Source organism: Carya illinoinensis, chromosome 4, assembly GCF_018687715.1.
Source record: "Carya illinoinensis cultivar Pawnee chromosome 4, C.illinoinensisPawnee_v1, whole genome shotgun sequence".
In the NCBI taxonomy this organism is placed as follows: Eukaryota; Viridiplantae; Streptophyta; class Magnoliopsida; order Fagales; family Juglandaceae; genus Carya; species Carya illinoinensis.
In genome coordinates this window covers 18,992,348-19,009,651 of record NC_056755.1, presented here as the reverse complement: position 1 = coordinate 19,009,651, position 17,304 = coordinate 18,992,348, and the positions used below count along the sequence as shown (strand labels likewise).

Here is a 17,304-nt window from a genome sequence, read left to right as displayed (position 1 = left end):
CACAATTACCCCCTCTTAACTATCAATTTCGGCAATCACAGGCCAAACTACAAAAAATTGCAATTCATTCCCTGATATAATAATTCTTAAGTCCCTGGCCAGTAAACATCTGCCCTGGTCCTATGGAGAGTTTCCTGGTATCCAGCATGCCCACCATCAGGGTTGTCGTGTATGTAATGCAAAACCTGCTCCTTGAATGGGGATTTATTTGACAAATAGATCCTCCCCTTTTTAAGTAGCAAGCCATTCACCAATGAGAATCCCTGATTTAGAAGCTGCCCCTGTTGTAACTTTTGGCACAGTTCAGCTAGTTCAAGGTCAGTTTTGTAAGAAGTTCTGAGATCTTGCAACCACATAGGGTCTAGTACAGTGATACCAGCTACAAAAATTTCCTTCCCAAATTCAAGCTGCCTTGATAGAGCGTTTGCTGCTCTATTTCACCTCCCTTTCTTTACTTGATAGAAAAATCATCAATTTACTTATCCATTTTTGTTGAGAAGAAGTACCTATCATATGTTCTAACAGAAATTTCAGACTTTGTTGGTCTGTCCTTACCACAAAGGGCCTGCCCAAAATTTACGGCCTCCACTTCTTCACAGCATAAACCAGGGCCAAGAGCTCCTTCTCGTAGGTCGATAGGTCCAAGGCTTTACCCTTTAAAGCATGGCTAAGGTAAACCAAGAGCCCCCCCTCTTGCATTAAATAGCCTCTATTCCCAACCCTGAGGCATCGCACTCTATAGAGAAGGGCTAGAAAAAATCTGGGAGGGGGCTAACATAGGGGGCCTAGTTACTGCTGTTTTCAACTCTTCAAATGCCTTGGAAGCTGATGCAGTCCATTGGAAGGAATTTTTCCTTAACAAGGCAGTAAGGGGTGAAACTATTAGCCCATAGTGCCTTATAAATTTTCTATAATATCCCGTAAGCCCAAGGAAGACCCTTAAGGACTTAAGGGAATTAGGTAAAGGCCAATTAAGCATAGTCTGAATTTTGGATGGATTGGTTTTCAACCCCCTGAAATTTCCTTACATGCTATTGTAGGGGCACCTAGCCCGAGAACTATGAGGTTGCAGGGAAGGGTTAAGGGGCAGCCAGTATTATTCTAATGGACACTGGCAGTACCCATAATTTCCTAGACCCTACTATTGTCACCAAGGCTCACTTACCCTTTAATTCTAGTGAACAAATGGAAGTAAGGGTTGCCAATGGGGAAAGAATCAAGAGTGTGGGAAAGTTAGATGGTGCAAAAATTCTGGTGCAGGGGCATACCTTTACTACTGATTTTTTCTTGCTACCCTTAGGAGGGTGCGATGTAGTGTTGGGAATGCAGTGGCTGGCAATTTTAGGCCCTATGTTGTGGGATTTCCTTCCCGTTGATTTCCCCGACAATCAAGCTGCACTTCCTTCTAACAAGTGGTTGAGAGTTAGCAAGAAACCTTGGCCTCTTGGCAGGAGGTTCGCTACCCCCTTCCTTTCCAGTCCGGCCGCAGTACGGCACCAGAACTCGAAGCTACGATCAGATCTGTTCAGATTCCACAGATCCAGCCGATTTGGTCTGGTCCTATCCAACACAACCCCGGAACTCAGAACAGCCGGCATGTTTTGGACTGTAGAATGGGGAGAGGGGGAGTCGTGCCCATTCTCTATCCCAGCACGAACAGAAACGTAAAAATTTAAGACCGAATACAACGGAATGACATTAAAAAATCCATGATCTAATTTTATAGGCTGCCTGTAGAAATAGTTTAAAAACCACATAACAAGAAGTTCTTGTGTGTAGCATGCGGAGGCCTATCTCCTGAACCATCATAGTACAGCCGCTCATCTAATATCAAATCAATCAATAGATCTCACTTCCCTTCCCCCATACCATCGCCGGAAGGGATAGCGTATCTACCAAAGAGAGAGTATGCTTAATTTAGTTTAGACGCAGCTCGAATGCCTTTGAGTTCGGATGTAGGCTGTTCTCTATGGCCAAAGAATAGTCGTCTCAGAAATCATTTAGAGTGTTAGCATATTGCCTTAGCGACAAAAAAGTGGGAAAGCCATGTAGTGATCATCCGCTCACTCTCACTAGCTGGCGCCACATTTTCATCAATCGCTTTCCTCATTTCCCTTTTGTTTGATTCATTAACGAAGTCATAGTCACTATTCCTCTGCAAAATGAAGTTGCAATTCCTTTGGGAGCTGCTACTTGGATTATCATAGAATAAGAGGAGCCATCTTAGGAAATGACTTAACTTAAAAGACAAATGCCGCCGCTGCTAGGGAGTAACTTGTCTGGTCTTATGGTGCACTCACTCCCATACTTCCTCATGCAAGTCTCCACATAAAAATGCATTTTTAACATCCAAGTGGAATAAGGGCCAGTCTAGATTAGGGGCAAGAAATATCAATACTCAAATAGAAGCTATTTTGGCAACCAGAGAGAAGGTCTCCTCATAATCAATGTCGTAACTTTAAATATAATCCTTAGCAACCAAGCATGCTTTCAAACATTATATAGAACCATCAAGATGGAACTTGACTCTGTAAGCCAATTTACAACCGACAAGTTGTTTATTAGATGGTAGTGGAATAAGATCCCATCCCATTTCCTTTCGTTCTTCATAGTTGTCCTCCACCCCGGAGATAAAGCATCCTAGACTGCTTTAGGAATAAATTGCTTCGAAATTTGAGAAATAAAGCTTTCGAAATTTGACAATAAATAGACTGGCTAATCGAGCGTTGAGTAACAAAAGAATAGGTACCTTTTATAAGAGCAACAAGGTGAGAATTTGATACTAGGTAACTAAGGGGTTGTTTGGAAAATATAACTCATCTCATCTAATCTCAAAATTTCTCATAATTTTTTTCGCAAACATCATTCAAATAAGAACACTTTTTAATTTGAAAATTTCAACTTTTTTATCTAATTATTATCAAAACATTACACATTTCCCAAACTTCCAAACAAAACACACAAAAAAAATCAGTTTTTTCAAATTCCAAAACAAAAATAATATTCTAACAATATTTTAAATCTATAATATTTTTTATTCAGCTTTTTCTCTCACATTTCTCAAAACCCAATAAAACCTTAACTCAAACTATTTCATTACTGTTAGAAGACATGTTTGTAATTAGTATTTCATTACTGTTAGAAGACATGTTTGTAATTAGTATTTCATTACTGTTAGAAGACATGTTTGTAATTAGTATAAGTGTGTGAGGATATAAGTATCAATTGTATGTAGTGTATATATATATTTGTACATTAATGAAATCATAGAATCTTTCCCCTATGATATGACATCGTATTAGAGCTCCTGTTGTTGGATAGATCATAGTGGTATCACATTGGTTAGTGGTTGTTGGATAGATCACAGTGGTTCATGAACATGCTCATCTGAACTCGTCGGAGTGCTCACCAGTGCTTGCAGCTGCCAGATCCGAGTTCTCCGTTTTCTTCCGTGCATCCTGGTGGTTTTTCTCCTAGTCATCGGCAGCTTCTAGGTGTTTGAAGTGTTTTCCGGCCACTTTCTGGTGTATTCTCCTATACTGGGCACTAGGGGTGGACTCACCAGCCTTGTCTATGGTTACCGGTGCATCATCGCAGCCGGAAAGGGCCTCTGTCACCGACAAAATGTTGAAGCTCCGGACTGTTTGGTTGCAAGTACAAGCTATCCAATCCTCGAGTTTGAATAGCATTAACCTGGACTAAGAGTGTATTCCTATCAGGAATAAAACCTATTTGGTAACACGTATACGGTAACCCAGCCTTCCTTATCCTTGGTTAGGATAACCTATTCCCGTTTCAACCTTCCTTATCCTCTGAACGATACAGGTTGATACATCCCAGGCCAAAACAAACCCAAAATAGACCCGAAACTAACCGAAATTTTGTTGTTCGAGTTATTTTTTGGGTACTTGGACTAAGTATCTACATTTACAGATTGCGTTTCTCGGATTTTTCAAGTTGAATTGTGATTTTTCTCATATATTGTGTGGAGTTTCAATCTTCAAGTTCAGTTATGATATTGTGTGGAATTTCTCAGATATGACAACTAAATTTGAGTTATAGTTATATGATGTGCTTACCTCCTATGTTGTTCCTGGTGGGAAGTGAAGGCCGAGGTGGTAGAGACTCACGTGGGGAATGTGATGCCAAAGGTAATCGCACTCGAGGTAAGTGCACTCATTGTGGTCGCACTAACCACTCGGTGAACTACTGTTGGAATTTACATGGTAGACCATCTGAGTCTGCTAATCAAGCCATTTGCCAAGATACTACATCACAGTCAACGAGCTCCAACCTAGGTATGATTAGTATATCGAAGGATAAGTATGAGCGGTTTATCAGTCACACACGAACTTCTTCTTCCACAACTAATCTTACAAATCAAGTATAGCATCCGCATGTCTTGCCTCATCCACTCAAAATCCATGGATCATTGATTCAAGAGCTAATAAACATATAACTGGTATGTTTGTCTTATCTAAGTTAGATACTCTGACATCTCCAAAAAGTGTTACTCTCACTAGTGATTGTCTTGCTAAAGTTACAGCCATTGGATACACTAAGCTCACTAACTCTATATCTTTGTCATCTGTTCTATATGCTCCGAGTTGTCCCTTTAGTTTCCTACTCATCCGTAAAATTACTCGAAGTCTTCAATGTTCAGTAACATTTGATCCCTCTTCATGTGTCTTTCAAGATCTCAAGAGGGAAACAAGATTGGTACAATGAAGCTTGTGGCCTGTATTATCTTGATGTTAAACAGTCACCCACTCTAGCCTTTACATCCACATCATCTACTTATGAATGGCATTGTCGTCTTGGTCACCCCTCTCTTTCCCTTTCGAAGCGTTAGGTCAGGAATCTAGGAAATGTGTCTCTTTCCTTGTGAAGCATGTCAAATTAGTAAACATCATCGTGTCGTTTATACCTTGAGTTGATAAATGAGCCTCGAGTCCTTTTGAATTGGTTTTCTAATATATGGGGACCAATCAACATTGAATCAAACTCATGTCAGTATTTTGTCACATTTATTAATGACTACTCTCATGTGACATGGGTGTTTCTGATGAAGGCAAAATCTGAACTTCTTTCCATATTCAAAGTGTTTTGGAAAGAAATTAAAACTCAATTTAACAAAAGGGTTCAAGTCTTGCATTCAAATAATACTAGAGAGTATCTATCTAGTGCCTTTGCAAAGGAACTGTTCATCAAACTTCATATTATTATACAACCCAACAAAATGGGGTGGCTAAACGCAAAAATCACCATTTGTTAGATATAACCCCAAACACTTATTGCATAAGCATATTCCTAAACGATTTTGGAGTGATGGTGTTTTTACTACTTGTCACCTTATTAACCGTATGCCTTCATCGGTTCTCGATGGTTCCTCTCCTTTCTCTATCTTGTTTCCTTCATCTCCACCATTTACCCTTCCTTTAAAAATATTTGGGTGTGTTTGCTATGTTCATAACCTTAGCCTGAGTTTTGATAAGCTTGATCCACGTTCTACCAAATATTTTTTTGTTGGTTATTCTCGGACTCAAAAATGATATCATTGTTATAGTCATGTTCTTAGACGCTACTTTACGAGTGCTAATGTTAACTTCTTTGAGTCCATACCCTATTTCTCTAACACAGCTTCGAACGTGGAGTGTGATCCTCTACCATTACCTACTCTTACACTTTCTCCCCCTGTCGCTAGTCCTCCCCCTCCACACCCTCCCCCACTTCCTTTACATGTTTACTTGCGTCGCTCGCGGCTACCCGCTTCCATGCCTTCACCAACCGTGTCTCCACCTGGTACTTCTAACTCTCCTCCTATTGTTCTCTACAAAGGTACTCGCTCTTGTGTTACTCAACATCCGATTAGTCAATTGTCTCATATCATGCCTTAACTCCTTCATTCTCATGTTTTACATTTCAACTTTCAAAACTTTCTGTTCCTAAGACAGTTCAGGATGCTTTATTTGATCCGGGATGGAGGACAGCTATGAAAAATGAAATGGATACCCTTCACCATAATGAGAAATGGAATCTTGTTTCACTACCACCTCGTAAGCAACCTACTGGCTATAAATGGGTATATACAATCAAATTTAATCCTGATGGTTCGGTGGAAAATCTTAAAGCTCGCTTGATTACTAAGAGTTACACTCAAACATATGGCATTGATTACGAGCAGACATACTCCCCAGCTGCCAAAATTTCCTCTGTTCAAGTGTTGATCTCTTTTGCTGCTAATTTAGACTGGCCCTTATTTCACCTGGATGTTAAGAATTTTTTTCTGCATGGCGACTTGCATGAAGAAGTTTAGATGGAGTAACCACTTGGGTTTTGCTCAGGGGGAGTATCGAGGTACTGTATGCAAGTTAAAAAATGCATTATATGGTTTGAAACAATCTCCTCAAGCATGGTTTGGGAAGTTTTCTAATATCGTATTGGCATTTGGTCTCCATAGATGCCAAACAGATCATTCAGTATTTCACCTACATAATAATGCAGGTCACATTTTGTTGGTTGTATATGTGGATGACATTATAATTACTAGGAGTGACTATGCTGGAATTGCTAGGCAGAAACAGTGTTTACATGATCAGTTTCAAACGAAAGACTTGTGCAAGCTTAGATATTTCCTTGGAATTGAAATCAATAGATCTAAAGAGGGTATCAACCTATCTTAGAGGAAATATGTACTTGATCTTCTAGAAGAAACCAACATGTTGGGTGCACAACCTATTAACCTATAAACCCAAATCGTAAATTCTTGAAAGAGGAAGGGAAGTTGTTTGGAGATCCAGGTAGGTATCAAAGACTTGTTGGGAAATTGAATTATCTCACTATCATTAGACCAAACATCTCTTATGCAGTGAGTGTACTAAGTCAGTTTTTACAAATGCCTAGGGTCTCACATGGGGATGTTGTAATTCATATTCTTCATTATCTTAAGTGAGCAGCTGGCCTTGGAGTACCATATCAACCAAATGGACATCTAAGAGTTGAAGTCTTTTCAGATGCTGATTGGGCAGGATCCCCTTCAAATAAAAGATCTACTACTGGTTATTGTACATTTGTAAGAGGTAACTTGGTTAGATGGAAGAGTAAGAAAAAAGCAGTAGTAGCTCGGTCCAGTGCAGAAGCTGAATACAGGGCAATGGCTCACACTACTAGTGAGCTAACATGGTTGCAACACTTCCTTCAAGAGATTGGTTTTCTAGCTCCTACCCCTCTCCAGTTATTTTGTGATAATTAAGGTGCAGTGCATATTGCCTCTAATCCTGTGTTCCATGAGAGGACTAAACATATAAAGATTGATTGTCACTTCATTTGAGATAAGATACTAACTGGTGACATTGCTATATACCATTTGTGAAGTTTGCTGATCAACTTGCAGATGTGTTTACTAAATATTTGTGTTGGAGTCAGTTAAAACTTATTTGTTTCAAGCTGGGTTTATATAATATATATTCCCAAGCTTGAAGGGGTGTGTTAGAAGACATGTTTGTCATTAGTATGTATAAGTGTGTGAGGGTATAAGTGTCAATTGTATGTAGTGTATATATATATATTTGCACATCAATGAATTCATAGAATCTTTCCCTTATGTTCTCATCTCATTCCCCAAGCATCCCCTAAGGTTTTTAAGATGAGACGAGGTTGTTGGAGGCATGGAAGCTAGTAGTCTCAAGTGATAAGAACAAACCTGTAAGGGAACTGTCTAAGGTATCAATCAATGATGAGTGGGTAAGGGTGGATGAGGGTAATGATGGAAGCGTAAGAGTGGGTAACGAAAGATATGGGGAGGATGACAGTACAAGATCAAACTCACCAATCGGAGATGTGTCCAACAAATAGAGTATGGACTAAAATAATGTGACATCAACACTAGTGAAATAGCATCGAAGAATATGACGATAGCAACGATATCCTTGAGTCCTGGAATGACTAACAAAGACGCATTTGGTAGCACATTGATCAAGTTTTTCAGAACCTAGGCCACGGTTATGAACTTAAAAAATACACCCAAAGATTTTAGGAGGAAAAGAAAATGCAGGAGATGTATAGAACAAAATAGAATAAGGAGAGGTGTCATCGATGACTGATGAATGCATGCAACTAATAACGTAACAAGCAGTAAGGACTCCATCACTCTAAAAATGTTTAGGAAAAATATATGTGAAGTAAAAATGCTCGGGCTACATCTAACAAATGACGATATTTGCGTTCAGCACACCACTCTATTTGGGTATAAGAACATGAGATTTGATGAACAATTCATTTATTTCCTAAGTAGCAAGGGCACTAGATGGATATACTTTGGCATTGTCAAATTGCAAAACTCGAATTTTGTGTCCAAATTGGGTTTAATTTATTCTTGAAAGATTTTCAATATGGAAAGAAGTTCATATCATGCCTTCATAAAAAAATATATATGTATTAAAAAAAAAAAAAAAACGTCATACAAGAATAATCATTCACAAATGTGACAAAATAATGAGATTTGTTTAACTCAATATTGACTGGTCCACATCCATCAAAGTGAATCAATTCAAAAGCACTCAAGTCACAAATATCATGTCAAGATACTAGTAAACAAAAATACTATTAAAACTTTTTCTCTCCTTTCCCAAAACCCAATAGAACATCTCAACTCAAACTATCTCATTACTATTCATAGATATATTGAGATATTCTAAGTATCCAAAGAGGGCATTCGAAACATAGTTGCTGGTACCAACATAATAACGAAGGACATAGTTTTACACCCGTGGTAAGGTCATAATCGAAGCAGAAATAAAATGTCATGTCAAAGGATTTTCATATGCAATACATCTCAAAACAATGTACTAAGCAAATAAATATCATATACTCATATAAAGATTTGAGACATCATATTCACTTTTTACGCAGTTGAGAACAGAGTACCAAAAATGCTCATGTCTACACCAATCGTGACAGAAATATTTCATTTTTTTTTTTTTGTTTACATACAACGAATAGTGTAGAAAATGCCCGAGGTTGTTTTTCACAATAAAATATGCAAGTTTCTCACAAAATCAACCTCTATCAGTTTTTTGCAAAATCTAGTATAGGAGCACTATTTACCTAACTTTTGTTGTGTACTATCTAAGACTTCGAAACCTAATGGTAGCAATGTCACAACCTAGACCAAAAATCATCACTAGTATATTAATAACTCATAACATCATTAAACCAACATAAATGGAATAATTCTATAGTTTAGACTACTGCTCAACAAGAACCAACTCTTAAGCCCATAGATGACCCATTCAACATCTAGCCCGCTCAGTGCCTCACGATTATAGTTCCCAAGTACGATGTGTCCAGATAATACAACTCCACCAAATAGTCAACCAAACCTCCTTGAATTTCGCCTAAACTCCATACAAACCCACCATCACAATTCACATTCACACCTAGACATATTTGAATACCGATTCAAGGTCGCAAACCACTTCCTCCTATGTCCATGATATCTCAAAACCGAACTCCACTCAAACCAACCCAATTAAACCAAATTTCACAAACACAATGTTAATACACAAAATTTCTCAAACCATCTAGAGAGCTTAACAACCCAAGTTAACCATAGATGGACTGACATATACCCGATAGAGAAAGATATCAAGAAAATGCTTACCACGGTAGAGTGAGATGGAGCAGTTGGACGTGGTGTGGTGGTTTCCACTGAACTCAGCGGTCGACCCAATGGATGGCAATGGAGCAACATTAGTGTGGCAGAGAGAAGAAAACAGAGGGGGTTAGAGAGAGAGAGGCAGATAGAGATGAAGTAAATGAAGAGAAAAACGAACGAACGTGGATGGAGACTTACCGGAATTTAGGCAAAGAGGGAGTGTTAGGGTCTGGGGGAAAGAAGAAAAACAAGGGGCTAAGGGCTTAGGCAATCAAACAAACAATTTTGGGTTTCCTTTATTTTTTTTTTTAATTCGGGCTAGCTGGCTTAGGATCTTGGGTCTAAGCTTCTAGCGGGCCAGGTTATTACACTACTCCCCCTTATAAAAAAATTTCATCAAGATTTTCTCAACATGACTATCAGTAATCTCCAAGGACTTGTGGAATCAATAATGTCTACCTTTGCTTGCATAGGTTCTTCTTTTATGACCATAACTAGTTCCTTTATGAGATAGTTTGATATTTGGTAACCAAACCAAACTAGTCAAGCCCAAAAGGTGGACAGGTTGAGCGGATGGAAAGGAGTAGGTTGAAACCAAATCAAAGCGTCAAGCACTGAACTTTACCCGTATACTTCCTATCAGCAAGTGAAAACTAATCCAATAAATGAAGTCACATTTAGGCACCAAAGGTATGCTCGCCAAGTGACTAACAAAGAAATTGATTCTCAACAGAAATGGGGAGGTCACAATGAAAGTATTTGGGTTCAAGGTTGGTCCTTCCATTGAAAATTTTCTGGAAAAAAAATACAAGGAAATTAAAATTTTAACAACTTGTCTAGATACTTACCATTGAGCATATGTAGGACTACTTGAATCAAGTTTTGTATCAACAAAATGGCTACAAACCCTTTTCCCTACAAAAACACTTAAACAAATTTCACCCAAAGCACATAGTTCTTTCCATTCAACTTTACCGAGGTCATCGGCACATTAATGCTTGATGTAAAAGACAACAACTCAAATTTAGTAGACATAGGAACTGAAAATACAACACAATCCAACCCAAAGGTAGCAAACCATTACACAATATGCAATATGGATGAAAATCGAAGAAACAAACTTGGGCCCAATTTGAAAAGTATAAATCCGTGTTTAAGTTACGTGAAAAACACATGAAACAGACCTAAATAACCAGGTTTCAGCCTGTACAGGTTGATTATTGTAAATATTGACAAAAATAGCTGAATATCAGTGGTTATCAGCTCCAAACCAGTATGAACCAGCTAGTATAAGATCTAAACCAGTACATGTTGAGTATGTACCAGTAGAAATCAGCCTTGTACTGGATCGGGCTTGCAAACTGGATTTGATTGATCTTAAACAAGAATAAGTGGGTTACCTTATTCTCATTGCCAAACAACACTTGCTTTATTAGCTTAAACATTCCCAACAACAAATGGCCTGACTGGCAGCCTTCCACAACGGGAAAGTCACCAGATGGCACAAATTACAATGATGAGCTCAACTTCAGCAGCTGATACCAGACACAATGCCGGAAAAAACAGGAAACAATATTAAACCCATTGTAATGCCGGAAAAATCAGTTCCAGCCTCACCCATGGTTGGCTGTAATGCCGCACCACCAACCACTGCAGAAAGTGCCGACAATGACAACCAACCCCTACCAACTAACAACCAATGGCATTAGTGCAGTCAAACAACCATCACTATCTGGAAGGCTACTCTTTTTCGGTTCTTTTGTTAATATATACACACAAACAGAAGCAAAAATTACAGGAAAATCAGGTATTAACAATCTAGTAAACTCTCAATACCATGTTGCAAAGGTTAGATTTTGATAGAACACAAAGAAGAGGGAAATTGATTTGTTCAAACATTTGTCCATTTTTTACTGTTCCACTAGACATACTACAGCATACAATTGACTATTGTATCCTCATTGGGTATACTTATTAAAATTATGTCAAGCAAGTTAAAGATTGCGTTCATTTAATACCTGTATTTGTTCAGTTCCTCAAACAGTAGAATGCACTGTTGTTTGTCAATAAATCCACGATTCTGTTAAAAGTACAAACACAAAAGTACAAAAACAAATAAAATTTACTTCAGAAAATAATAAGTGTGACTATATATAAACACAAAAGTATCTAACCTATATCAACATATAAAAGATTAATCATGATGCCAGGAAGAGAATAACTACTCTCTTACCAACAACAAGAAACGTTAGCAAAGAAAAAATGTTGAGAGCATGAATGATAACGCAAGGGCAATATTTTGACAAAAGCATGCTGCATAACTCATTCCATATATGCACATAAAAACCATGCCCATGCTATAAATTCAAACCACCTTTATGTTGATTTAAATTGACATAATTGACCCAAATGGTAGTATCAATCAGTTTTTAAGAGTAATACAGGAAGTTAAATGGATAAATGGTTTCATTGTTAGAAACTACCATCAATTTGGAGAACAAAGCAGCAATTGAAAATCAATTTGCATATATAGTCACGTTTATTTTTTGGAGAGGAAAAATTAGGAAAGCCAGAATTGGTTACATTGAAAGATGTGCCCAATGTGGCAAGCCTGGCTAATCTGTTGGGTTGCAATGTATCACAGCTACCTATGAAGTATCTTGGTATACCTCTAGGAGCCTCATTCAAGGAAAAGTCCATATAGGATGGCATGACTAACAAGATCGAATGCAGATTGGCTAGTTGGAAGAGGATGTTATGTCTAAAGGCAGCAAGATCAATTTAATTAAGAGTACGTTATCCAACTTGCCACTTGTCCCTATTTTCCCTTCCTGCTAGAATGGCAAAACACATGGACAAGCTACAATAGGACTTTCTACGGAGTGTGATAGGTGAAGAATTTAAATTTCATCTGGTAAATTGGACAAGGTATTCTCACTGATTTCAGAGGAAGGATTGGGTAACCAAAATCTTCTTGTATATAGTTAGGCTTTACTGGGGAAATAGTTGTGGCAATATCAAATTGAGAGCGAAATTTTATGAAAGGCTAACGTGGACTCCAATTACAGTGGCGCTTGGGCATAGAGCTATGGAAAAAGGTTAGAAAAGGAGGGTAGTCTTCACTAGATATACCATATTTGAGATGGGCAACAGCACTAGGGTTAGGTTTTGGCATGACACTTGGTGTGGTGAGGGAACCCTCGTGGAAATTTTCTGGAAATATTTAAGACAACAAGAATGTGGGAGACTTCAGTTACTGACTTCAGTTACTGACTTATTTAGTACCATTTTCATTCAAGCAGAGCAAGTATGACACTTCATCGTTTCTTCGGAAATCAGACATGGGTATTGTTGTTCTTTTGGTTTATGTTGATGATCTTGTGATCACTGGTTCCGATTCTGTTTTACTTAGCCAGCTCAAGACTCATCTCTCAAAGTTCTTTCGTATGAAAAATCTTGGGTCTCTCACATATTTTCTTGGTCTTAAGGTGCATCTTAGTCCCTCTGGTATTTCACTCAATCAACATAAGTATGCTAGTGACTTGGTGGCTACAGCTGGCCCACAGGAGGCTACCTTTGTTGATACTCCCATGGAATTAAATGTCAAGCTTGGCAAAGAGGAGGGTGACTTACTTGCTAATCCCAGTTTATACCGAGTTGGTGGGTAGCCTTGTTTATCTCACCATTACTCGACCAAACATTTCTTTTGTTGTACAGCAAGTCAGCCAGTTTCTTCATACTCATTGTCATCTTCATTTGGCTGTTGTCCGTAGGATCATACGGTATGTTCAGGGCACTTTTTCCTGTGGCTTATTCTTTCCTGCAGGCAATTCTCCTCGTCTTGCTGCTTATAACAATGCTGATCGGGCTGGTTGTGCGGATGCACGTCACTCCAAAACTGGTTGGTGTGTGTTCTTAGGTAATGCATTGATCTCCTAGAAAAGTAAGAAGCAAGACAGAGTCTCTAAGGCCTCATTTGTTTTCAGAGATAAGATGAGATAAATTAATATTAAAGTTAAAAGTTGAATAAATATTATTAGAATATATTATTTTAATATTATTTTTGTATTGGGATTTAAAAAAATTGAATTGTTTATTTTATTTTTGTATTGGATTTGAAAAAGTTGAATTATTTATTTTATTTTGTATGAGAATTTGAAAAAGTAGTAATAATTATTTTGAGATAAGATGTGATGAGATGAGAGTTTTCTGAAAGTGAACAAGGAAAGTCATCTACAAAATCTGAGTACTGGGCGATGTCTCTTGCGTGTTCTAAAATTATTTGCCAATAATATGAATGATATTCAGATCACGGCCAATCCTGTCTATCATGAGCACACAAAACATATTGAAGTCGACTGTTACTCTATCCGTGAAGCATTTGAAGCTCGTGTTATCACTCTTCCACATGTTTCCTTTCCACTGAACTACAACATGCTGATATCTTCACCAAAGCTCTCACTCGCCATCAACATTGCTTTTTAAGTAGCAAATTGATGCTTGTTGATCAACCCACATCAATTTGAGGGGGGCTGTCAATGGACAGCTTTTGCTGTCTATGATCATTCAAAGATTCGATTCTTCTTTCCTTATTTTCACCTTTTCGTAATTTACTTAGGCTTGTATAGTTAGAATATTTGAAAGATATTTGACAAAGTATAGTTTCCATATAGGGTTAGAATCTTTCGGGAATTACATTCTTTCCATGTACAGCTATTTCTTTCCATGTATAGCATTCTTGTAAAGCTGATATATAATATACAGATAACTCAAAGCCAAATTAATTTGGCCAATTCATACACTTCGACAAGCGTAGTCTGTGAAATGGTGGAGTAATTTACATGTCAGGAGTAAACAGGGGCTGGCTGATTTTTAGATATGACGGGTGTTGGGCTGTTTATAAATTTAACTGTTTATAGTCTTGTTCTATTCCATTCTTAGGATGGTGGAATTTTGTTAGCTAAGTTTATGTGCTGGTATGGGTTATTAACGCGTATGCCAATACTTTCTGATTTACGTCATCGTGACACGGCTAGATTACGGTCCCAAAAAATAGAGGATACACTACCAGAGTCAAGTAAGCTGGTTTCCTATACTAGATTTATAAAAGAAATAGGCTAAGATTGAATTTGGAAAAATATGCATGTTTTGTTACGAAAATAAATTTGAAACGAGCTCAGTTATTTGTTCTACATTACTCATGAAGTTTGTATAAAAGATAAAAGTTTTTCTGTCATAACTGGTGTAGACACGAGCAATATTTTTGGCATTTTGTTTCTAAATTGTGCAAAAAGAGAAAATAAGAAATCTGAAATTTGTGCATGATTATGTGAAGATGCTCTAAATCTGTTTTGATCATATGAAAATGATATGATTCTATTCAATACTTTTTTTTGATATGATGTGGCATCTGAAAACTTTTTGCATGACATTCTGATTCTGTATCTGGCTTTGTTTCTGCCTTGCTCTGACCTTAACATAAGTATAAAACTGTGGCCTCTGTTTGGATTGGTACCAACTTCCCTCTCTCTGAGTGCACCCACTTTGGAAACAAAGTGGTTTTCTGCACAACTTTCTCGGTCGATACCAACACAGTTGTCATCGGAAACAACCCCAGATGGTGCCGGCACAAAGATTTGTGGCACCCCTAGCCGATGTACCACAACGGGCCGAGACGTGGACTGTGTTTCACAGCTCAACGTCAGCACCCTCGTCTATACAACCTTCTCGGTCAGTACCAACGCTAGGTTTTCGACACCGGTGCCGCCAGAAACAGCACCATATGGTGCCGGCACAGAGGACTATGGCACCCCTAGTCAGTGTACCACAACAAGCCTAGACGTAGAACCCTTTTCGAAATAGGAATAATGTTGGGCCTAAGTAGACGTAGGCCCGATCTGTTTTAGTCGCCATTCCATTCTAGGTGAGCGAGTTGAGCCTGTCCGGCCCAAGCGAATCTTGGCTTTTCCTTTGTCGGGCCTGAAGGGATTTGGCCCATTTCCAACCTTGGTTTTCCTTTATCAGAATAATGTTGGCCTTGGCCCAGGCCAAGGCTCAAGCCCATGTCCACTTGATATGAAAGAGTTTCTACCGCCTTCTTCAATGATCCAAGTTCTTCTTTCACACCAGCAAGTTCCTCTTTTAGCCCAAACAAGACCCCCTGCTCCTCACTTTCAGCTAAGCAAACATAGAACAAACCTCCACCCCCTCTATACAGTGGTACTCTCCCCTACTACACCTCCGTTTTTGTCCTTTTCTCATTTCTGTAACACCAAGGAGTGGCCCGTACCACCACCCTTTTTAGTGCACCACCCATCGCTTCCTCCACATACAATTTGACCAGCCTCCCCATCTCCTCCCCTGGTCTATTGCTCAATACAAGGTTGAGCTAACGCTGGAGCCTTGTTTGCCAGAATATGCATGGACAAAGCATCTTTATATCCATAGAAAGGCTTTCCAACCCCGTCCTTTCGTTCTTTCCGTGATCACTAGAAGTGCTCGATGCCCACTGCCACCATAGTCTGTTACTTCAAGTAACGCCCAGAAGCTTAGAAGCGAACAATGACACAATCCCATTGTGATATGTTTTGTAAAAATATTTCCTTCCCTCCGATAGTGAGCACTCTTCCATTGTATTCATCTTCCAACAAGCATTGGCATGGCTGAACACCATCTCCTTGATGACCTTCATACTCCCCTCAGTTATACGAAAGTAGCTTCCCCCCTCCAGCATTAAAACAAACACCTTTGTTTATATTAGTAGGTGTTTTAGAAAACCCATCCTTGTCAAGTAATGGCGGAATATTATAAAAGGGCTAAAAGAAAAATTGGTTCCAGCAAAGATCACTAGAACAGTTCTCCCATCATAAAAGTCTACAGAGAGAAAATTCCATGGGATAGCTATAGATTTAATGGACTAAATCTCCACGATTTCCTTGTATTGGATTGTAGATTTGTGGATTACTCTCCATGATTCCTTGTATTGGTATCTAATTCCAACTAGGTGTTTTTAATATATACAACCTATGTACGTGGGCTATTTCTACCATTCATAATAATATTATCCACTAGCAAATGAAATGCAGCTATAATGGAAACATTTATTCTCCATGACGAGTAGATCAAGAAAACTGCAAAACTTGTCATAGAAGCATGCCAAGAGTAGATTTAGGGGTCAGTGAACACCACACTTACATCTTTATCTACGAGATTAAAAGCTTTCTCCAAGATACGTCTTCTATTACCATCCATCTTAGAAACTTGTTTTGCAAGCTACAAAAAATATGTAAACATGTCCATTTATGTTATCGAGAACAGAAGAAGCACTAAACCTAGTTTTATATGAAACATTTTAGGCCTCATTTGGTTACACAAATCATCTCATCTCATCTCATCTAATCATTATAACATTCCCAAATTCCCATAAAAAATATAATAAACAATTCAACTTTTTCAAATTCCAAAACAAAAAAAATATTAAAAAATTATATTCTAACAATATTTTATTCAACTTTCATCTCATCTCATCTGTGTAGCCAAACAAGGCCTTTAGAAAGCAACATACTAGCAGCTTGACATTAATACATGAACAAACACAATAGTTATATCTCAAAGTTCCTGCTTATAAGAGCAGCTTAAAAGATGAACAA

General features: G+C 38.3%; 1 protein-coding gene across 6 annotated transcripts in view; it reads right to left on the bottom strand.

Annotated features, from left to right (window-relative positions):
* The window catches only part of LOC122307466 (two pore calcium channel protein 1A-like), a 66,966-nt gene that overhangs the window by 29,841 nt on the left and 19,821 nt on the right, over positions 1 to 17,304 (bottom strand). For 5 of the 6 annotated variants that reach the window (XM_043120365.1, XM_043120363.1, XM_043120364.1 and 2 more), the window contains exons 9-10: positions 16,850 to 16,927; positions 11,674 to 11,735 (exon numbers count right to left, since the gene is read on the bottom strand). In XM_043120365.1, the coding sequence (XP_042976299.1) occupies positions 11,674 to 11,735; positions 16,850 to 16,927 (140 nt within the window). The remainder of the gene's footprint in view (positions 1 to 11,673; positions 11,736 to 16,849; positions 16,928 to 17,304) is intronic. The other variant, XM_043120361.1, reaches the window with a different exon arrangement.